The sequence below is a fragment of the Saccopteryx leptura genome, chromosome 8 (genome assembly GCF_036850995.1).
Source record: "Saccopteryx leptura isolate mSacLep1 chromosome 8, mSacLep1_pri_phased_curated, whole genome shotgun sequence".
Classification (NCBI taxonomy): domain Eukaryota; kingdom Metazoa; phylum Chordata; class Mammalia; order Chiroptera; family Emballonuridae; genus Saccopteryx; species Saccopteryx leptura.
In genome coordinates this window covers 21,723,962-21,747,430 of record NC_089510.1, presented here as the reverse complement: position 1 = coordinate 21,747,430, position 23,469 = coordinate 21,723,962, and the positions used below count along the sequence as shown (strand labels likewise).

Here is a 23,469-nt window from a genome sequence, read left to right as displayed (position 1 = left end):
TAATGACCAAAAGTGGAAAACAACCTAAATGTCCGTGAACAGACAAATTAATAAACAAATTGTGGTATATACACATAATGAAATATTATTCAGTTATAAAAAGAAATAAAGTACTGATACTACTGCAACATAGATAAATCTCAAAAATGTTATGCTACGTTGAAGAAGCCAGTACAAGTGGTTACATTCTTATGATTATACCCATATGAAATATCCAGAATAGATAAATCCATAAAGACAGACAAACAGACTGACCAGGTGGTGGAGCAATGGATAGAGCATCGAACTGGGATGTGGAGGACCCAGGTTCAAGACCCCAAGGTCGCTAGCGTGGGCGCAGGCTCATCTGGTTTGAGCAAGACTCACTAGTTTGAGCCCAAGCTCGCTGGCTCGAGCAAGGGGTACTCGGTCTGCTGTAGCCCCACACCCCCAGTAAAGGCACATATGAGAAATCAATCAATGAACAACTAAGGAACCGCAACGAAAGAGTTGATGTTTCTCATCTTTCTCCCTTACTATCTGTCCCTATCTGTCCCTCTCTCTGACTCTCTCTGTTTCCGCCACATAAAAAAAGAGAAAAAGAAAAAAATAAAGACAGACAAGTGGATTAGTAGTTGCAAGGTGTAGGAGAGAGGGGGAAATGGGGGGAAAAGGGGGATGGGGAGGAGAGTCACTGTTTGAGGGGTACAGTGTTTTACTCTAAGGTAATGAGAATGTTTTGGAATTAAAGGTAATGGTTATCTACCACTATGAGTGTACTAAATGCCACTGACCTGTTCTCTTTTAAATGGTTAATGTTATATGAATTTCACCGTAACGAAAATAACAAAATCAGCAACATTATCCTTTTTAACTATGGAGCATCACAACTTATGATTTATGCAGTTCTGTGTACACTGTAACTTTTCTCCAAATAAAAATAACTAACTATACTGAGGAGCAGGCACTATATTAAGTGCTTCACAACAGCCCCCAAAACTAGGTATACTATTATCACCCTTATTTCAGAGGAGGAAATTGGTATTTGGTGAGACAATCTGCGCAATGCAGAAAAGGGTGTTGGATTTTGTACAAGGGGTCTGTCTGATCCATGGAATGTATGCCCTACATTTAAAAGTGTGAAATCACAAGTGAACTTTTGAAGTATAACCCCTTTATGTACTAAAAACTATAAGATGATCTTCTAAAGTCACCAGAGAACTAAGCTGTAAAAGAAGCCACCATATTAATAAGTTAAATCGTTGATGTGGGTGCAAAGCGACCTGATTGCTCAGATCTATCAATATACACTTTTCTTTACTAGGGTGGCAAAATAAAAATACATATATTTGATTTCTGTCCTGAGTTCCTGGTACAGAGATCCTAAAACCCTTGGAATTTCCTGAGTGATAGGAACATTTTTGGACTCAGGAAAGGAGACCCCTACATAGTGCCAGGAAGCGCTGACTACCAGAAGACCAAATGCTTTCAGCCCTCCCCTCAGGAGAGGGAAGAAGAAGACTGGGTTATAAACTCCTGAACAAAAAGGCTGGTAGAACGTCTGGGCTGGTGAACAAACTGTGCTGTGAGGGCGGCATGCCCAGAGAGGGCAGCGAGGCTCTGTGCCCCTCTCACCCTGCTTCCACTTGGGCGCTTGTTCCTGAGTTTTATCCTCATAATAAACCAACGCACTTTCCCGAGTTCTGAGTTTTCCTAACGAATGATCAGATCTGAGGAGGGAGTTGTGGTGACACTTGAATTTACAACCACTTGGTCAGACGTAACGGCGGCAAGCTGGTACTGGTGTTGCCATCTTAAGTGAGGACAGTCTTGTGGGACTGAACCCTTAACCTGTGGGGTGCGTGCTAACTCTAGACAATGTCAGGACTGAAGTGAATTGTTGGAGACACCCATTTGTGTCAAAGAATCAGAGCGAAGAATAGATACAGCCATCTTTGTTGAAACACAAGTATTATGACATGAAATTTTAATAAACAATAATTTAATCAAATAGTTTGAGTTCCCCTTTCTTAATTTTATGTAACTATGTGTGCCATAACTGTCACTGTATATTAGAGAAGGAAAAATAAAGAAAATTAACTACTGCAAATTCCACAGCCTATTGTTAATAGACCTATTAATATTTAAACAGTTCTAAGCTATAAACTGAGAGCATATAATGTTATATACTGAACACAGTCATAATACTTTAAACCATTATGCTAAGTAGGAAAAGGCAGTAAATATTTTTCATATGAGATAAGTTTATCTTATATAACAAATTACTCTTTAATTTTTAAAAAATAATTTCTAGCTAAACCCACATTTAAGATTTTGTCTTATAGATAATTCAGAAGGAATAATATGAGAAAGATTCTGAGGCATTTTCACAGTTTTTAACGCCAAGTTTATTTTCTGTTATGTTTATTTTGTAGTAAGTCTCATTTTCCCACCAAATTACAAGCTCTTTAAGAGCAAGGAAAGCCTGTATTTTATTTATTATTCTGTTTGTATACTGTATTTATTATTCTCTTTGTATAATATACTTCATGCCAACTACTACCCCAATATATTAATTAACAGTGATCTAAGGGTACAAACATATATACTGAAATGTAAAAGAATTTACTTTATAGGCATATCACATTCCTTAAAAATGTATAATAAAATCTATTGCCTATCAAAAAAGATGGTTTGTACTAACCATAGTAAAATCTGAACGATACTATATAGGTATTGTTCTACAATGGAAAAGAAGAGCATTGAAATAATTTGCTGTTTCCCTTATAATTTTCTGCTTCTCCTCTCTTCACTGTGAGTCCACACAATGACAGAAACATGTGCAGAGTATTCCTGACACCTGGAGCGATGGAGAGCTTGGCTCCTGTCCATCCTGGGTTTCCTCCTCCAGGTCAAAGAGCATGCCCTTAATTCCTATACTCCAACACTCCATCTACCTGTGGGTTGTTGTGAAGCACTTCTCAATAGGCCGTAATAGAAAGTGAACATGTCAGAAGGACACCTGTGATGTGCTCTCTGTCACCATTTGGTGAGGTAAAAAGGGTCTGGGGGCTGTCCCCTCCAACCTCCCTACCCACACCCAGCACAAAGCTTAGAGAAGGCCATGGAGGCCCCTCGTAGCATTAAAAATCTATCTCAAGTCTTTAGGCCTCATAGTACTGAACAAGATGGCACTTGTGTGACATCTTGATGCATGCACTAGAGTAATAAGATCACAGACTTATATTTCGCCCTTAAGAAGATATAGGTAGTTCTGCCTTCTTTGGCTCTAAGTCAATAAAGTCTATCTGCTTACAGGAAAAGAAAAAAAAGCTAAAAGTTAAAAACAAATCTACAGGGGCCTCCCATGTGGTCCAGCCTAGCTCACTCCAATTCTCTAGCGAGGTCTGAGTCCAAGCCTTGAATTGAAGTATAGCTAGCTACCTTCTAGACCCTGCTCATTTACATAAAATTTGCACCTCTGATTAAAGAAAAAATAATTATCAACTGTAAATACGGATATTCATTAACAGGTGAGAAGTAATGTTTCAAGTGCCTATCCTTGGAGAGAAGGGGACTTGTCTGTGCCTTGCAGGGCACGTCAGGATTATTGTCCCAAAGACACAACCCGCAGCTCTACCCTGCAGCTGGTCTAACAGACAGCGTGCACCGACCACACACTGGGTTTTGTGCTTTACTGTAAGGTCACGGTGGACTTTTTAATCTAAGCTATTTTCTGCCTTTCAATGTATTTAAGAAAAACTCATTTTGATTTATGAAACTTTATTCCTGTCAATTATCTTGAATCAAACCACGTGCATTGAGATAGAAGCACAAAATGCCACCATCTCTTGTTTTACTATCTCCGTTCACTGCTTTCTGGGATCTAGATCTCCAGAGGAGAGGGGACCCCCCTCCCCCACTTAGATTTCCTCTACAAGCTCAGTTTCATCTGGTCTCACTGAATACAGCGGGTATTGAGCACTGGCACAGCAGGATAACGGCGATCAGATAAACCCTGGTTGGCAATCAGATAAGCCCTGGTCTGACTATGAAAAGAAGGGTCAGGAATGTGATCAGCACAAGGAGACATGGCGGAGCTCACGAAGGAACAATAAAGTGGAAAGGGGTCCTGGCTTTGTGGGATTGATGAGGGAAAAAGAAACTGCAAAAATGCTATGAGCTCAAAGGGTAAGTAAGGGGTAAGAAAGAAACATTCAAGGTCGCACTTAGAAAATGTTGGCTCCAGAAACCATACTTATGAGGTAGGTTAGACAGACATGATCAGAGCAGACACTAGGGCAGGTACAGAAGTCAATAGGAAAACAAGGACCTCCCCCACCACCACAGGGCACAGTAAGTCTTCATCCCCTGGCATGTCAGCAGTCAGTGGTAGACCCTTGGAGGAGGAACAAGGGGCTAAAGACTGGCCTCATAAGACTCCCATTCCCAGGCAGGCTTTTACACCACCAGTCCCTTAGTGATAAAGGCTAGTCCTCAGCTTCTGCTCCAGGCCAGAGAAGCAGCAAAACCCGACAAGCCAGCCATGGCTGACCTCAGGACTAGCTGCACTGACTAATGACCCCCTGCCTGGGTCCAAGCCATCAGTGGAGACCACTACTCTGAAAGAACACACTAGAAAGCTGATGAATATACTATTAAGGTTTTCCCTGAGATCTATCCTAAAATCTCCACCCTTAAAAGCCCCTAGGACAGAGGACCCCGCTCCTCCCGCCCCTCCCCCTCCCTTTCACACTCACACCAGCACCTTTCTGGTCCCTTCATCTTCCTCCCAGACAAGTTGCTTTGAGCCTTTATTCTTCAAAGCACCGAAGGTGCTTCTGTGGCTTCTGTAACTTGTTCCCTGAGCCCATTTCTTTCTTTATTTAATTTTTTAATTTTTACATTTTAATTCTTTTTCCAAGTGAGAGGAGGGGAGACAGAGAGACAGACTCCTGCATGCGCCCTGACCTGAATCCACCCAGCAACCCCCATCTGAGGCGAGGCTCTGCCCATTTGGCACCATGCTTGCAACCAAGCTATTTTTAGTACCTGAGGTGGAAGCTCCATAGAGCCTGTTGGGCAGATAAAATATATTATGCTCACTTTGTTAAAGATGGCACTGCCCACGTGGAAGTCCGTCGCCCAGGTGATAATATTAGTTGCCCTTCTTGCTTGGCATGGGCGTGATTATGTTAATATGTGTTGGGGGAGGGCTTTTGTGCCAAAAGGTTTTAAAAGGAGAGATCACGTTGTTTCAGGAAAGAGGGATTACCTTCCAGGAGGAGAGCAGGGAGGAAAGCAGATAAAGAAAGATCAAGTGGAGAAGAGGAGAAGTAGTCAAGATGGTGGAGTGCTGAAGGAGAAGCCTTTGTGAATGAGTTTGTGCAGAGAGAAGGAGATGGGGAACAGAGGTGAATAAGGCTGGTGAGCTAGAAACCTTTGATTCTAGGAAACTCAGATAAATCAGTAGCTTTGTGAGCATTGAATGAGTAGGTTTTGAAGCCCAGTGTGTGTGTTTTTTTGTTGTTTTTTTTGTATTTTTCCGGGGATCCACCCAGCACGCCCACCAGGGGGCAATGCTCTGCCCACCAGGGGGCGATGCTCTGCCCCTCTGGGGCGTCGCTGTGTTGCGACCAGAGCCACTCTAGCACCTGGGGCAGAGGCCAAGGAGCCATCCCCAGCGCCCGGGCCATCTTTGCTCCAATGGAGCCTCGGCTGCGGGAGGGGAAGAGAGAGACAGAGAAGGAGAGGGGGAGGGGTGGAGAAGCAGATGGGTGCTTCTCCTGTGTGCCCTGGCCGGGAATCGAACCCGGGACTTCTGCACGCCAGGCCGACGCTCTACCACTGAGCCAACTGGCCAGGGCCCGAGTGTGTATTTTTACTTGCCCTCCAGGTGCAAGCTAGGATTAAAGGTAATAGCCCACCAGTTCTTGGCTCCCTTGTTTCATTACCGTCTGTCCGAATCTAATCCGAACCTGCACGGGCCAGGCAGCTGTGATGGTGGCTGTGGCTACTGGCTTTACATTTGGCTTAGTCTGTGGCTTAGGATTTGATACAGATGAGTATGGAGCCACCACCACCTTTCAGTGGTGAAGTAGAGGACTGACTGCTGTTATGGTTCCCCATTGCTGTACTTTTGGGGATTGTAGGCTGCCTGACTTTTACAGCCATGCGTGAGGAAACTGGGAGCTCTGGGGAAGAGGCTGCCCGGGACCTGCAAACCGAGCAGCGGAAGGAGCTGGAGCAAACGTGGGAGAAACAGATGCTGACCCTGGAGCTGGAGGAAGCGCTGGAGGAGGAGGCCGACCAGGTTCGTGAGATTCGCTTGGAAATGGAACAGTCGCTGGAGGAGGAATCACAGGTTCATGAGTTCAATGACTGCCCTGGACGTTGTGGAGAGCCAGCAGCGGCAGGAGGCCAGGGCTGAGGCCGGGCCTGGGGCTGCAAGGCTGGCAGCAGGAGCTGATATTTTCAATTCCTCTTCAGGGGATGAGGAGAATCAGTCTGGAGTTGCAATCCGCAGTCTCCAGAAGGTGAGAGCCCAGCAGCATAAGGAACACCTACTACGGCCCTGGTAGGTCTGCGATTTGGGGACATAGGGGTGGATGTCATTATGCTCTCCGGAGCAGACATGGAAATGCTGACTGCCATTGCCACGTGCTTCTTTGGGACAGTGTAAGACCTGCCAAGACAGCAGGGATGAGGGGGGTGGCTGAGGCCCCATGTGTGTGGACTGCTTCCTGGACTACATCAGGAGTGGACATTGGCTCCTTTGTTGGATGGACTTACAGATTTTGGACAATGTGAAATACCCTGATGGGAGTGGGGGGCGGCTTTGCTGTAGGCCCATCCCCTGCCCCAGGAAGCTTTTCCCATGGCTAGAGCAGTCCGAGGACATTTTGCACATTTGGCAAAGTGCTCAGAGACTGGTGAAATGTACCTTTGTAATTGTTGAAATTGTATGATTTGTCATGTTCTTGTAATTTGTGTAATGTGCCTAATTTCCTTGCACAGGGATGCCAGTGCTGTAGATTGAGGGTAGTAAAGTGAGCATAGGGGTGGGTTGTTGAGCAGATAAAACACAGTGTGTCCGTAAAGTCATGGTGCACTTTTGACTGGTCACAGGAAAGCAACAAAAGACTATAGAAATGTGAAATCTGCACCAAATAAAAGGAAAACCCTCCCAGTTTCTGTAAGATGATGTGGCAGCATGTGCGCATGTGCAGATGATGACGTATACAATGTATACAGCAGAGCAGCCCACGGCCATGCCAGTCGAGATGTGGATGGTACAGAGGAAAGTTCAGTGTGTTCTGTGGCTTGCTAAATTCAAATCCGTGACCAAAGTGCAACGTGAATATTGGCACATTTATAACGAAGTGCCACCACATAGGAATAACATTACTTGGTGGGATAAGCAGTTGAAGGAAACCGGCAGTTTGGAGGAGAAACCCCGTTCTGGTAGGCCATCAGTCAGTGACGAGTCTTTAGAGGCTATACGGGAGAGCTACCTAAGGAGCCCTAAAAAATCTGTGCATGAGCCCACATCAAACTGCACTGAATAGGTATGAAACTGGGAGAGTTTTCCTTTTATTTGGTGCAGATTTCACATTTCTATCGTCTTTTGTTGCTTTCCTATGACCGGTCAAAAGTGCACCATGACTTTACACACACTGTATATTATGCTCACTTTGTTAAAGATGGTGCTGCCCACGTGGAAGCCCATCGCCCAGGTGATAATATTAGCTGCCCTTCTTGCTTGGGGTGGGCGTGACTATATTAATGTGTGTTGGGGGAGGGCTTTTGCACCAAAAGGTTTTAAAAAGAGAGATCATGTTGTTCTGGGGAAGAGGAATTACATTTTAGGAGGAGAGCAGATAATGGCCACATGGAGGAGAGGAGAAGCAGCCAAGACGGTGGAGTGCTGAAGGAGAAGGCAGTTTGTGCAGAGTTTGTGCAGAGAGAAGGAGATGGGGAACAGAGGTGAATAAGGCCAATGAGCTAGAAACCTTTGATTCTAGGAAACTCGGATAAGTCAGTAGCTTTGTGAGCACTGAATGAGTGGGTTTTGGTGCTCAGTGTGTTTTTACTTGCCCGCCGGGTGCAAGCTAAGATTAAAGCTAATGGTCCACCAGTTCTTGGATCCGTTTTTTCATTACCATATGTCCGAATCTAATGCGAACTTGCACAGGCCAGGTGGCTGTGATGGTAACCATGGCTACTGGCTTTACAGAGCCATCTTCAGTGCCGGGAGGGTGCGCTAGAACCAAATAACCCATAGCTAAGGGGTGGGGGGGAGGGGTGGAGAAGCAGATGGGCGCTTCTCCTGTGTGCCCTGGCCGGGAATGAAACCTGGGACATCCACACGCTGGGCCAATGCTCTACCACTGAGACTACCAGACAGGGCTCTATTTCTTCTACAGCTCACTTCTACTTCTGTGGCCTTCTGAATAATTTCCTCTTATAGTTTGAGTTTTGGCTGGTGAATTCTTAGCCAGAACTCAAGTACTGAGACTGCCGATCCAAAGTCTGTTCTGACTCCACTGGTCTAACACCTGGAGCGTGTTCTCAGCCACCAGTTACTCAAAAGCAGAAGGAAAATGAAGAGAATGCATGAGGAGGAATCAGGATTTGATACGCAATGTAAATTTGTTTCTCAGGCTTTGAAAATGATAATCAGAAATCAGGGAGGAATGGTTATTAGCTCATCAACCAGTTTTGATACACAGTAAAAAATAAATAAAAACAAATACAGAAAACAACTACAGGAAACAAAAGGGACAGTGGAGGATCACGCCAACAGCGCTGCTCTGCCTATGGTCCAGGGACGCAGGGAGCCACTTAAACTAGGCTGAAGCTGAAAAGCTCAGCAGGACTGGGTTGGAAAGAAGATGCAAAATACTAAAGAGAAAACAAGAGGATCGCTGCCTAGGACAGCATAGAGAGAAGTACAAAGGAATGTGTTTTCCTACCAGTAAACTTTCAAAGGTCACTCAAGCCCGGATGCATTCATTTCAATGAATGCAGTATAATTATTAAAATATCAGTTTTTTGAAGAGCTTAAGGAAAGTACTGAGGTGGCCACCTATCAGCAGATCTTTGGGTCACATTTGGTTCTCAAAGATACAGGCTCTGGCACTATCATCAGGAACAGCTTACGTTCAGGAAACTGTCCAAGGCCAGTTTTCAGCTTAAATAAGTAATTACGAGAATGAGGGAAAGAACCTCTGGACGAAAGTCTCACAGACACCTGGACCTGAAGATAGGCAACAGGAGCAGGAAAGGATTGTCAGTCTTTGGTATCATGATGGGAAAAGAGAAATATAGGGGGAAGGCATTTTCCTAGAAATATCCATTCTGAAGTATGAAGTATTTGCTCACAATAAAAAATGCTAAGAAGACTGTAATGTGCTTTTTTTTTATTATTATTATTATTCATTTTAGAGAGGAGAGGGAGAGACAGAGGGGGAGAGAGAGAGGCGAGACAGAGAGAGAGAAGGGGGGGAGGAGCTGGAAGCATCAGCTCCCATATATGCCTTGACCAGGCAAGCCCAGGGTTTCGAACCAGCAACCTCAGCATTTCCAGGTCAACGCTTTATCCACTGCACCACCACAGGTCAGGCCTATAATGTGCTTTTGACTCCCACATGTAATAATGATAATAACAATAATAACAATAATGTACCAAGCATGTAGGAGCCAAGCAGGAAGTGAAACCTGAGTATTAAATATTCAGAATAATAAGCACTAAGGCAGGGGTCTCAAACTCGCGGCCCGCCGAACAATTTTGTACTGATTTTTTTTTGTTTTCAACTGCAGTGAGAAAAGTGTTGCGTAACAGTTGCCTTTTGTGGATCTAGTGCAGCCCGCCGAACGGCTGTGATCTTGCTCTGCGGCCCACATGCTGAGTTGAGTTTGAGACCCCTGGACTAAGGGAACACCCGTGATCCTAGGAGAGACCTGGGCACTCTAGACAGTACCCTGGGAATGCTGTATTTCATTGGGAAGAAAGTAGAGATGTTTCTGGAGGGAATTCAGTTTATATACCTGGTAGATTTTATTCCCTCTTGAGCTGTGGGAAACACGACCTCACAACTGAACTCCTGATAGGAGATTTAGCCCAGCTTAGTCAAACTTCCACAGGTGCTGTACTCTGGACAAGGAGCACACCTGGATTCTAACGCCCCAGGTGGAAACACGAGGACACGGTTCCTGTTTGTTAGCAGTATCCCTCAGACTATCTCTGAACCTACACTATAGTTCAAGGTATGTGGCGATAATATGGATGTGAGCTATAGTAAGCTCTGGAGACTGGAAACACTACTTTGGGTTAGTAAATATAATTATTTTGGAAATTAGCCTCTAAATTAAAACTGCTACAAAGGAAAACTTAGAATAAACAAAATACAATTTTGGAAAAACACAAGAATATCCTTGGTTCTGTTCAATGCAAGTCAGAAAAAAGATGCTAAAAAAAAAAAGAAAGAAAAACCCCACACAGAGAGAGGGATTTAACATAAAATTGAGGAGGCATCAGAAAAAAATTCCTAGAGAAGGAAAAAAAAACCGAGATAGTCCATATTAACTGGAGGAAGAGAAAGATAAATTTTTTTCCATAAAGGCATCAAAATATGTGTGAGAGAGAAAAAGTATGGTATATGTAGATGAGTATGAGAACAGTGCTGCTGGACAGTAAAATGTCCAGAGATACGGCCAGAAAGAAAGACAAGAGCCAGATCAAAGAAGGCCATATACACCTTATCAAAAGCACCCACTTGATCCTGTTGGTACCAGAGAGTCAATAAAAGGGTTTACATTGAGCTGCAGCATAGAAAGATCTGGCTTTCATGTACAGTGGTCCCTCATCTATCCCAGGGATTAGGTTCCAGAACCCCCTACAACAGGTGAAAATCCATGAAGTAGCGACCTTGCATTTATTTTATTATTTATATATATGTTAAGGCTTTATAAACCCTCCCCACACTCTTATAAACCTTCCCCACACTGTTATTAACCTTTCCCACACTCTTATAATCACTTCCTATGCTCTTAAACACTTTCTACACTCTTGAACCTACGTAAAATCCCGTGATATAGCGAAAAATCCGTGATACAAAATTAGATACGTACAATTTAAAAATCCACGATACAGTGTGACCGCGAAAAGTGAACCACGATATGGTGAGGGACTACTCTATGTGAATCACACAAGTAACTTTGTAGATGAGTAATTCAGGGGCTGGGAAGATACAGCAAAGCAAAAAGGTGATGCAGTAAAGGGCAAGATAAATGGGAGCTGAAGGATGGGAAAGATTTGAAGGCATACAGAGGAAGATCATATGTGTCAAATAGTTGAGAAGCAAAAGGATCAGTACTTGATCATTAATTGAACAGAGAGGGCCAAATCAAGAACTCCCCAACACTGGAGGAGAACCCAGGAAATGAACCAATTTGAAAAAGACGGTGATGAGTTCTGTTTGGGGTCTCCTTAATTTGATGTCCTTTCGGTAGGAATACTCAGCAAAGTATTGGATGAATGGATCTGACTCTCAGAAAAATATACTTAGAGATATAAATTTGAGATCTATCAAGATTTAGGTTACAATTAAAATATTAAGACTCTGAATAAAGATCATGTAGATAATGCAAAATTAGCCCAAGCTGTAACCAATGAGAACACTAACATTTAAGAAGTAGGTTAAAGCCTGACCAGGAGGTGGCGCAGTGGATAGAGCGTTGGACTGGGATGCAGAAGGACCCAGGTTCGAGACCCCGAGGTCACCAGCTTGAGCGCGGGCTCATCTGGCTTGAGCAAGGCTCACCAGCTTGGACCCAAGGTTGCTGGCTCCAGCAAGGGGTTACTCGGTCTGCTGAAGGCCCACGGTCAAGGCACATATGAGAAAGCAATCAATGAACAACTAAGGTGTCGCAATGAAAAGCTGATGATTGATGCTTCTCATCTCTCTCCGTTCCTGTCTGTCTGTCCCTATCTGTCCCTCTCTCTGACTCTCTGTCCCTGTAAATAAAAAATAAAAAAAATAAAAAAAATTTTTAAAAAAATAAATAAATAAAAAAAAAGAAGTAGGTTAAAGATAAAAGAGAGAAAGGGAGGAGAGGAAGAGAGAAGAGAAGAGGAGAAGAAGGGAGGAGTGTTAGAGGGGAGGGAAGAAGAGAGGGAATAAGGAAAAGAGAAAAGAAACACCTGAAAGAAGAATTGTCTGAGGAATATGAGGAAAATGATGTCACGGAAGCCAAAAGAGTTTTAAGGAAGAAATTATTATCAGAATCCAATGTAAGCCCTGGCTGGTTGGCTCAGTGGTAGAGCGTCAGCCTGGCATGCAGGAATCCCGGGTTTGATTCCTGACCAGGGCACACAGGAGAAGCGCCCATCTGCTTCTCCACCCCTCTCCCTCTCCTTCTTCTCTGTCTCTCTCTTCCCCTCCTGCAGCCAAGGCTCCATTGGAGCAAAGTTGGCCCTGGTGCTGAGGATGGCTCTATAGCCTCTGCCTCAGGCGCTAAAAAATGGCTCTGGATGCAACAGAGCAACGGCCAGGTGGGCAGAGCATAGCCCCCTGGTGGGCATGCCGCGTGGATCCTGGTCGGGCGCACGCAGGAGTTTGTCTGACTGCCTCCCCGTTTCCAACTTCAGAAAAATCCAAAAAAAAAAAAAAAAAAAAAAAGAATCAAATGTAAAACAGGCCCAGAGATGATCATCAACAAATGGCCATTGGACTGGGCAATCTAGAAGTCATTGACAATCTCAGCAGAATCTCATTACATGAGCTATAAAGCAAACTGCTGTAGAATGGGGTGTCTGAGAAAGAAAGTGGTGGAGCTAAGAGACATCACTATTCCTGCAAGAGGTTTAGATGAAGAACAAAAAGGATGAACAATATTGTCTAAGAAATACTGGGAAAAGGATTGCTGTTTCCATTTCTACCACCATTAGATATAAAAGCTCTCCCACTAATTCGGAGAGAAGAGTCTGGTTCACAGACAAAAGGTAACGGACACTTCATGGTACCTACGAAAAGTTGAGAATTCCAAGTACTTAGCAAGAACAGCAAAACTAAACTGTGCCATAGGATTATCTAATAAAAATATATATAACAAAGACAGTATTCAAAGAGACTAGGCCCTGGCTCTGCCACTTAGTAGTTGTGTGATCTTGGGCCAGTTCCTTAGTCCTCTGCCTCCACTTCTCTTCTATGAAGTGAGGATAATAGTACTTATAGGTTTCGTGAGAATTATAATGAGCTACTGCATAGCAAATGGTAACTTGGTGCTGGCTTAGAATGGGACATCAAATTTATCATTATTTAGGATAAGAGACAAAAATTACATAGCACATAAAGAACTTCATTTTTAAGAGGTGTAGTCAGTTGTGCATTTATGACAAGTCCTCATGGCATCCTAATCTACAGGTTCATAATTAGTTCCAATAAATAGGTCACCATTCATCCACGTAAGGGAAAGAAAAAGAAAGAAAAAAACACTGTAAACACTTTACCTTAATATATATATATGTATATATCTTATAAATCAGTGAAAGAAAAAACAAAGACTCAATTGTAATTTCAAATTCAAAAGAATCTTTCTCTTCTATGGCATTAAGGTACAGTTTTCATTAATTTCTGTAACAAAGTACACAGTGCAGACTTGTTCATTGCTGTGTCAAAAATGAATTAAACATAACTCTGAATAGTAATAAGTGCTATAATGTTGTCTTCCTTTTAATTTACATGTGCAGTAGTCTTTAATGATATAGTATGCAACTCTCCAGCCAATCCAAAGAGACAAAAAGATTCAATTATTCTCCAGATCTATAAACAGTTACATACTTCCCTTATATATCAGAATTTCATTACTACTGAAAAAGATTAAAAAAAAAAAAAGAACAGCATATAGTAAAAGATATTATGATCAATACTCAACATGTCCAAAGACCTGGAGAAATGCATAAAAATACATTAAATTTCATAATATATAGCCTCATTACTGCCAAGAATGCTGTCACCTTTTAAACACAACTTCTTTTTAATAAAACAAGAAGTAAAAACATCACTAAAGCTCCATATCAAAATAATAAAAGTACAGTTCTATCATGCAGATGTCATTAAGTGACTTGAATTGACATAATTTAAGAAACTATCAAGTATGCAGTTTGACAGCTATAGTAGAAGTACATGGTCAAATTTATATTCAGAAAGTCTTTAAGACTTTTTCCCCCCACAAATAAATCTACTTAGCAAAAACATTACTTCTTGAATGAATTAACCCAACTGCAAATGAGTATACAATTAAACACCCTCACTGAACATCCTCATTGTCTTTATTGAGCTCTATACTTAAAGCATAACAGTCACTAGACTGGCAAGAGAACCAGGAAGCACAGATATGAGAATAGAGAACTGAGATATATGTCTTTAAAAATATTTGACAGATATTAAGCAATAAGAGCTAGAATATTTGTTTTTAATATTATTTTTTTTAATTTAATTTGTAATATCACAGTAAAAAAGATGCAACTCTTTCCCTCTGTTCAGTAAATTCTCACTGTACAAAACTGTAACGAAGAAATAAGCCTTTTTTCCCCCTCTCTGGAGTACTATATAATAACTGAAAATCACAGTATTAGTACTGCAACACTGAAAAAAATAAACTGCCACGTTAAAGATGAAATAAACAGTATTCTTAGGAATAACACACATAAAACCCACTTGACATCATTGTAACACATCCTACAGTAACTTGGTAGTTTTTCTGGTATTGTAAATGGTTAATAAAAAGTCTCAATTAGTAAAAGTCAATAAATTTTTAAAAAATCTTTTCACCCACTCAGGGTAAGCAAAAATGTATCATTATAAGGGGTAAGATGACATTGTGCTGAAATGAAGGGTAGAGTGGCGGAGGAAAATGATGTCTTTATTATCCTCCCCAAATAATTTTGCTGGCATTGCAATAGTGACTACAAAGAAGGAAGGAGTTCCCCAGGTCTGAACTGAGCACCCTGTTTGTACCAATCACTGTCTAGCTAACACCGCTCCTTCTGTGGCAGAGTTAGATCCTTACAAAGAAGTGATTCTTTGGTTGAACCAGCAGCGACCTAGACTCAGTATTCAATAGGAAACACTATTTTTAAGTAACTTTAATGAATCTGATTCCTGGAAGCAGTCAATGAAAAGATCCAGACTATCAGGACTAATCAGTGTTATATGGACATACGTTACAAGCATTGCTTATAAACAGCAATTTGCATGTTCCTATACATTACTTTTCCCCCACTTCAGATGACATTGAGCTAAACGCCTGAAACAATGAAAGGACCTAAGTACCTCAAAACGTAAACTTCTACGTTGGTGATACATACACACCACACCTCCTACTTTAGATAGCTAAAGATAATCAATCACAAGGGAGAAAAATCCATTATGAAACTAAATCCAGGCTCTTCCCTTGCGTTTCTTTTCTTTTTCTATTGGAGTCAGTCAAGAATCGTTTCGCATCTCTACTGCTGGGGTGTTCTTAGAACGAGACCAACCAGACCCAAGTTCATTCTGGTTCCTGCAGCGTGGTTGCCCCCCCCCCCCCCCCGCAGGAACAGGTTTCCGGTTTGCACGCCAAACGTATGACACATACAAACTGAAGGAACAAACCAAGCAGAAGAAAGTATCAAGAAATTCCTGAAATCTCCAAGTCTAATGACACTCAAGGGCCGGGAGCATCTTGCCTCCACGAAACGCTCAGGGATTGAGCTCCAGGGAAAAGCGGGGTTGGGGGTCGCGTTGTCAGAGGGAAGCAGCTAGACCGCCCCCGTGGGGGGTCAGTCCCAGGACAGGGGGCAGCGGAGAAGCGACGCACGAGGGCGGTCACCTGTGGGGCCGCGGATCCAGCCCCGCCCCCAGGGCCAGCGGCCAGAACTGCTGCCGGAGACCCCCGACACATTCCAGGTCCGGGGAAACACAGAGCTGGGCCCCTCCGGCCCCGCCTGGAACTTACCGTCCACGGTTTTCTTCTTGAAGAGGGACGCCATGGTCAAGGACCGCGCCCAGGCGGCCCGGCTCGGCCCGGTCCGGTTCGGCGACAGGGAAAGGACAGAAGGGAAAGGGCAGGCCCTTGGAGGGTTCGGGGTGGCGAAGCCGAAGCACAAGAGAACAGGGCAGGGTCTCCTTCCAGGACCCGCAGAGGTCGGGACCCGTGGAGCCGACCGCAGCCGAGTCTCCCAGAGCTCAGGTGACTGAGAACTAAGACACTTTTTGGAGAAGTCACTTCTAGGCGGCGCCTGCGCATTGCAAGCTTGCGCCTGCGTACTGAGGCTCCTGAAGCCGTCGCCGCTGCCCTCACCTCAGCGGCTGCCCGGCCTTTCCGCGTTCGGGGTCTGGGCGCCGCGATCCCGCAGAGTCCTGGGCAGGCAGTGGTTCGAGTGGGTGCGGGCGGTGTTGGGGGCGCTCTAGCGTGTGGGTTCCGTGCTGAGTGCTGACCTTGATGAGCCTTGCTTAGTCCTTTCCCCTTCGCCCCTGGGGAAGCTGGAGTAGGGGTCCCCACCGTCCTAGGACAGGTGTGGGTGGCCCGGAACCAGCTGATTTGCAGTCATCCTGTCACTGTCCGTGTCAATCCTGTCATAAGTGCGGGGCCGGTGGTGACGCCGAGGTCCGCGCCGTGGTTTGTCTCGGGAGCTCGCGCTCTTTTCCGCCCAACTCGCTCAGCGACCTCCCTGTCGCCCACCGCACTGCCCCTGCGGGACCGAACCGTTCACGTGCGGCCTGGGCCCGGGGTTCTGAGCACCCAGGGCATCGGTGCCCAGGCTTGGGGGTGGCGGAGGAGAAAGAAAGTGGGGAGCAACTTTCTTAATACAACACTTTAATATTCTTTGCTGGAAACAGGAACAAAAAAATCCATACAGATTTGTATATCTCCAACCCTATTATTGTTTTTGTTTTTTTTTAAAATCTTGATTTCTTGTAATTGCTCAAGAAAAATTCATGGCTATACTGTGAACCTATTAGAATGCTACATAACTGTATATTGGTTTTACTGTGAGGTAAAAAAGCACCATATTATATTAAAGGAAAAGCATAATGAATAATTTAAAGCATCCTTGTGGGTATAAACATAACTGTGGAAAATAGAATCTTTGGATCAAGACTTTAATTTCATTGTTTTGCTTCATTGTGTGTATGTGTGCACATTTTCAGTTTAATGTATTATTTCACTAATCTTAAATTTGCTTTGAACTTTTCCCTCCCTATCTATTAGTGCTTTGAGCAACACTGCCTTCCACAGGATAAAAATAATAATGGCATTTTTTTTTTCATGGATGTATTTTCTGATAAGTAAGACACTCCAGTAATAGTGTCAATGTTGTCAGTCACCTCTGGCTTTATGAATCATGTCTTAAGTATTTGCGGTATTCCTACTTTCCTTCCCAATTCCACCCTCTCCTAAAATATGACAGCCCTCGAGGCCACTGGCAATTCTGCTGTTGCTACTAAAATTAGCTAAGAGTTTGCTCATGAAAACTTTCTCAGAATGATACAGTATAATGCAAGGTGGAATTGTATTGTTCTTCGGGTTATTCTAGATATTACGAGAAGGTGAAGAAGTAAAGAAACAGGAATAACTGTAAATGAGGTGACATAGCTTCTTCATACAAGGCCTGGTCTTTTCGTGAAGTAAACACTGGCCAAAAGGCGGTTTGCCCTGGCTGCCTGTTGTAATGAATGGCATTGGGTTGTGCTTGAATGCTTGAGCAGCAATAAGCTGTTATGTGTGTAGTAATGCTACTCCTCCCTGCTGCAGACACCCTTGTTTTATTACTCCTACAGATTCCCCCCCACTGACCCAATTGTAACAGTTGGGAAAATGCCAAAATACTTAGCAGCAACCATATGGAAGACCCTCCCAAGTGCACAGCAGGAGCTGAAGACTGGGCTTGTCCATTACAATAAAGACAAATAGAAATATGTAGTATTTAAATTCAGCACTCTAATAGCTTGATTCTCCCATAGTTTGAAACAGGCTACTAATATTTAGCTGGTAATGCACCAGACTGGCCTTCATTCTGATTAGTTGATGGCCAAACTACAGTGGTACCTATTCATTATATATATATATCACTTTTTATTTGAAGGGCATGTACACTTAATTATAGTTGAGATTTAGGACACCAAGAAGCCATAAACTACAAATAATATGGTATTTTTCATTTGTTTAAAACTGCCATCATCCACACAAACTCACTGAATCAACAAGACACATATAAGCATAATGGATAGAGATAAGATTTTCATCTTACTCCTTTTAAATCTCATTAAGAAAGAATTAATATATTATGATCACATTATTATGATCCAATACTCTTCTTTCAAATTGCTTAGACAATAAAAAATATTGCATACCTAATGACACATACCATGCTATGTGCTGGGGACATGCCAGTGAAAAGCAAATACAGTTTGTCTCCCCACTTTTCTCTTACCTCCTCTGTCGGTCAGATAAGTTTGTAAATATGATATATACATTTGCTCACTTATAGTTTGCATTGAGTGTGGGAGACAGGTTGTAAGCCAGCAAAGTCATTATAGCCTAAGGCTTAGTTTTAAGACTAAGCCTTTCCCGCCCTTTTAATACTAAGATCTTCTCAACACTAAGCTTTTCCCCACACCCTTGACTGTTGCATGATGTGGGGTGGTACACTCTTATGAGGAATTCCATTTATGCCTCAGATAAGTGACTTTGTGTCAAAGACCTCTTTATTTGTATATTGGCTTAAAGGCTTTAATTTCTAAACTATAAAATGAGATAGACCAGGGGCTTTCTTTCTGGGTTCCTGCTGTTAACATTGCAGAGGAGAAGCAGCCAAGATGGTGGAGTGCTGAAAAAGAAGCCAGTTTGTGCAGAGAAAGAGATGGGGGACAGAGGTGAATAAGGCTGGTGAGGTAGAATCCTTTGATTCTAGGAATACTCAGATAAGTCAGTGGCTTTGGGAGCCCTGAATGGAAAGGGAAGTGTTTTTCCAGTGTGTGTATTTTTTGCCTGCCGGGTGCAAGGTAGGATTAAAGGTAATGGCTTACCAGTTCTTGGCTCCATTGTTTCTTTACCGTCTGTCCAAATCAAATGTGAACCTGCAGGGGCCAGATGGCTGTAATGGTGGCCGTGGCTACTGCCTTTGCACCTTCCTATCAGGTTTTTTAACTTTTCTCAATCACTTGCTACAATTCTGACACCAATTCCAATGTGTTGTTTTTTCCCCACACCAACTAATCTTAGACACAACTGGGATGTTGTATTATTCAACTCAATTCTGACACTTTGTACCTGGAGATGGTATCACATTCCACAGGTTAAAGATTTTTTGATTGTTTATTTGTCTGGGTTTTTTTTAATGATTTTATTCATTTTAGAGAAGAGGGAGAGAAAGAGAAGGGAGGGGAGCAGGAAGCATTAACTCCTATATTGCCTTGACCCGGCAAACCCGGGGTTCAAACCAGCAACCTCAGCATTCCAGGTTGACGCTTTATCCACTAAGCCATCACAGATCAGAAGTTAAAGGTTAAGTCCCAAAAGACTCCCCCCACTCAGATGCCAACAGCAAGTCCAGGTTGTTACCTGTACCTCTGACAGACCAGCTGTGTAAATCAGAAGTTTCTACCACCTCCTCCTTGGGTTCCATTAATTTGTTAGATCAGTTCACAGAACTCGGAAACCCTGTTTAGTCACTAGATGACTCATTTATTACAAAAGACATTAGAGGGTAAATGTCAACAGTCAGGAAAAGAGATACATAAAGCAAGGTCCTGAATGCAGGAGATTCTGTTCCCCATGAAATTTGAGACTGAAGTACCCTGGCACATGGGAGCATTCTTGTTCACCAACCTGGAAGCTCCCTGTACTTTTGGGTTTTCAAGGAGACTTCATGACATTGGCATGATTGATTACATCATTAGCCAGTGGTGACTAAACTAAACTGTAGTAGCTCTCCCTTCTCCAGAGGATGGGGAGATAGAAATGAGAGTTTCAACCCTCCAATCACGTGGCTGGTTCCTCTGGTGACCAGCCCCATCCTTAGGTGCTTTCCAAAAGTCACCTCATTAATATAAGGTGACTCAAGTTTCTTTATGTTATGTCAAAGGGGTTTGTCATAAATTTCAAGGCACCTTTATAGCTCTTATGGCTCAAGAAATTCTAAGGGTTTCAGGCTTTGGCTTAGTATAAGAAAAAAGAGCTTAGTAATAAAATAAGTCAAAGGGATATAATGTACAGCATGGGGACTCTAGTCAATAATAATTGTATTAACCCTGTAAGGATGTTCATTAGACTTATTGTGGTGATCATTTCACAATGTATAAAAATATTGGATCATTTTGTTGTATACTTGAAACTAATATAATATTGTATATCAAAAACAGTAATATCAATATAATAGTTGTAAAAAGAAACAAGAAGATCAAGGTCTTCTAAAACCAGAGCTGTTCTTAAATGGGATGCGTGTTGTCTGTGATAGCTCCTTGTCAAGAAAGTGTTCAAGCAAGAGTCAGTTGATGTAGAAAGGATATCTTTGAAGACTCAAAGGTTAGGAGGATGGGGGAATGTAAAAGAGGATAAAGGAAGATAAATGATTATGGAAGGAGACTTGACTTGGGGTGATGCACACAGAAAACAGTGTACAGATGATGTATTATAGAATTGGACACCTGAAACCTATATAATTTTATTAACCAATTTCACTCCAATAAATTTAATAAAAAAGTTTAAAAAAAAGAGTGAAAGGCTTGATTGGAAGATTTCTAAGGTTTCTTTAAAAACTGGAATTTGAAAAAAATAAAAATAAAATAAAAACTGGAATTTCATTATGAATAATATATTGTTCAGGCCATATACCTTGGTGTGAGTGAGGTATTTTACACCCTAGAGCTAATGCTATAAAATCTTGTTGGCTTCACCTTTGAAAATACGATAAAGCCTAAAAGACAAAGCATTTCACCACTTTGAATCATCCTGGTTTAGGTAACCTTCAACTTTCATTGGGATCATTACCACCTTCCTTATTTCCCTGCTTCCAGCCTTTCCTCACTGCTCTCTGGTGAGGACAGAGATCTTGTTAAATGAGACTCAGATCATGCTTTTTGGTTTCTCAAAAAAAGATCAACATATTGTCCATACTTCTGTCTGAACCACAACACCTGTGCTCGCGTTCTCTCTCTCACACACACACACACATCTGTTCTCCAGATTAAACTTCTGTTGTTCATCCATTAAATGTCCGAATTTTTACCATCCAGGTTGCTCACCTAATTATTTCCCTTCATTATGTACGTCTCAGGTGGAATATAATTGTTTAGATTTGGTCATAAAATTATGCTCTCTATTCCCTCCCTTGTTGTAGACATTCTGTTTCTGAGAGCACTCTTTGATTGCACTAGCATTTTGACAATCATATTCTTTGTATCGCCTCAAACTTTAGTCAAGTAAAACTTTTAGCACATTTTAAAAAAAAAATATATATATATATAAGTTCCTCCTCAGTCCTCCTTATCCTGAACTTGATTAATAATTTTAACCCAAACATAGACTATTTCATGCATGCATCACTAGAGACCTCCATTCATTTTTGCATTGATTAACTTATCAGAGCTTTTGAGGACTTGAAGCTACCTATGAATTCATTCATACGAATCACCAAGGACAGTGAAGACTATGGAATGTCTAAGGTTGCTACTTCCAAAATTCACTCACAGAGGCATAAAGGTTGGACCGCAGGGAACAGTAAGCTAGAGGAAGATCTCCTGTTGTACCTTTCCTGCCTGGCTCCCAACTCTTCTGAGTGCTCTACATCTACCCTTCTCCACGCTCTCAGCTTCTCCAAATCTCAGAGCACATAGGCAGCACTCTATCCTACCCGACCAAAGGACAACACTCAAATGAGATGGTCTCAAGCACACGGACCGTTTTTGCACATTTCAAGCCCAATCATGTATGCAACATTTCCCATGTTTCAGCATGTTCATCATGTGTTAAAATTTAGATGTTTTTTTACTACAATTTCTGCATTCATGCTATAATAGTTTCAGAAATTCACCTCATTTCTCTCTTGGTCAAATCTTGCTTTTAAAAATATAGACCATGAAGCATGAGTCAGACTAGTTAGACATTTAGTCAATGAAAAAAATAAATGAATACCCTAAATGTGTGTGGCTGCACGCCATTGGTTTTATAGTCTAAAAGAGATCATGTGTTATTTGGAATATGTAACAATATGATCCGTTTTGAAAAATAAACTAAACTTTGCCCTGAATTCCTCACAGCGTTAATAGTAGTTGCACATGAGTAAATCAAGACAGAATTTGTGCCCCCTGGCACAACAGAACATATGTATATATTTGCTTTTCATTCCAATAATGGCTTCAGAGTGTAGAACTACTACCATACAGAAAAAATAAAAATAAACCTCAATATGTGGGTAATGGATTTGTTTCCTCCATAAAATAAACCTAATAGCTATCTTACATTCTATTTCAAGTGAATACGAATCAAGATAGGCTCTGCATGTTAGATTTTGGTATATTAGTAAGTATGAATAATTTACTAAAACAATGGCCTTGCATATTCTATACAAATAAGGTGGCTCTTTTATAATGATATGCATTCCAAGCTACATTGAAGTGGCTTTCTCTTCATTGCTTTATGAAGTCATGTAACAAATACTTATAGAGCACCTGCTATATGAAATGTGTGATGCTAGTTAGTAATTTTGTGGGATCAAAAAATAAACTAGACATGAATTTTGTTATAAAGAAGTTAAAAGTCATGTGAAGTTATTGGAGGTACATCAAGAATTAAATCGCAAGGTACACTATATGCCTGTAAAACATGGGGTTGCTAACAAAATTGCATAATTAATTGACTTTATGACTATGAAGTTGATGCTTGGAAATCTTTTCAATAGTTGGATTCTAATAATGTATTTTATTTAGAAATATATCCTCATTTTAAAAATGTCACCTCTTAAACCTGTTTCTCTTATGTGCAAGAAATTGATTCAGAAGCTCAGAAATGCCTAAAAAGAGATGAAAATGTTAAACAATCTTGAAAATAATTTTTGATATTTTAATGAAAAAATAAATATACAAATCTCCAAAGTGCATAAACCTGAACTTACCTGCTAGACATGATAGTAATGATAAATAATGTATGAATGTATAGACTATTCAGACTCTGGGAAAATACCATATTATTTTCACAATTTAATATAAAATTGCTTATCTTGACTCTTTATTTTCTACTTTATTTTTGAGAATTACAATTTAGACTATTTCAAAACAGAGAAAAAAAGATTAAATTTTTAATATTACCTTTATATTATACAAAAAAGGCCCATGCATTCAGCTTGTTTGAATTTTGTTGTTACCATGTATTTAGGACCAGTTTTGCAAAAATTTTACAAGGTTTTTATGATAATACCATCAATAATCATACTTAATGATTGCC

The 23,469-nt window shown here is 41.7% G+C and overlaps 1 protein-coding gene across 1 annotated transcript in view; it reads right to left on the bottom strand.

The window, feature by feature from the left end:
• Nucleotides 1-16,302, bottom strand: part of CHMP2B (charged multivesicular body protein 2B) — a 35,286-nt gene extending 18,984 nt beyond the window's left edge. The window contains exon 1 of the mRNA XM_066347483.1: nucleotides 15,982-16,302. Within this exon, the coding sequence (XP_066203580.1) occupies nucleotides 15,982-16,015 (34 nt within the window). The 5' untranslated portion in view covers nucleotides 16,016-16,302. The remainder of the gene's footprint in view (nucleotides 1-15,981) is intronic.
• Between the last annotated feature and the right edge of the window lie 7,167 nt (nucleotides 16,303-23,469).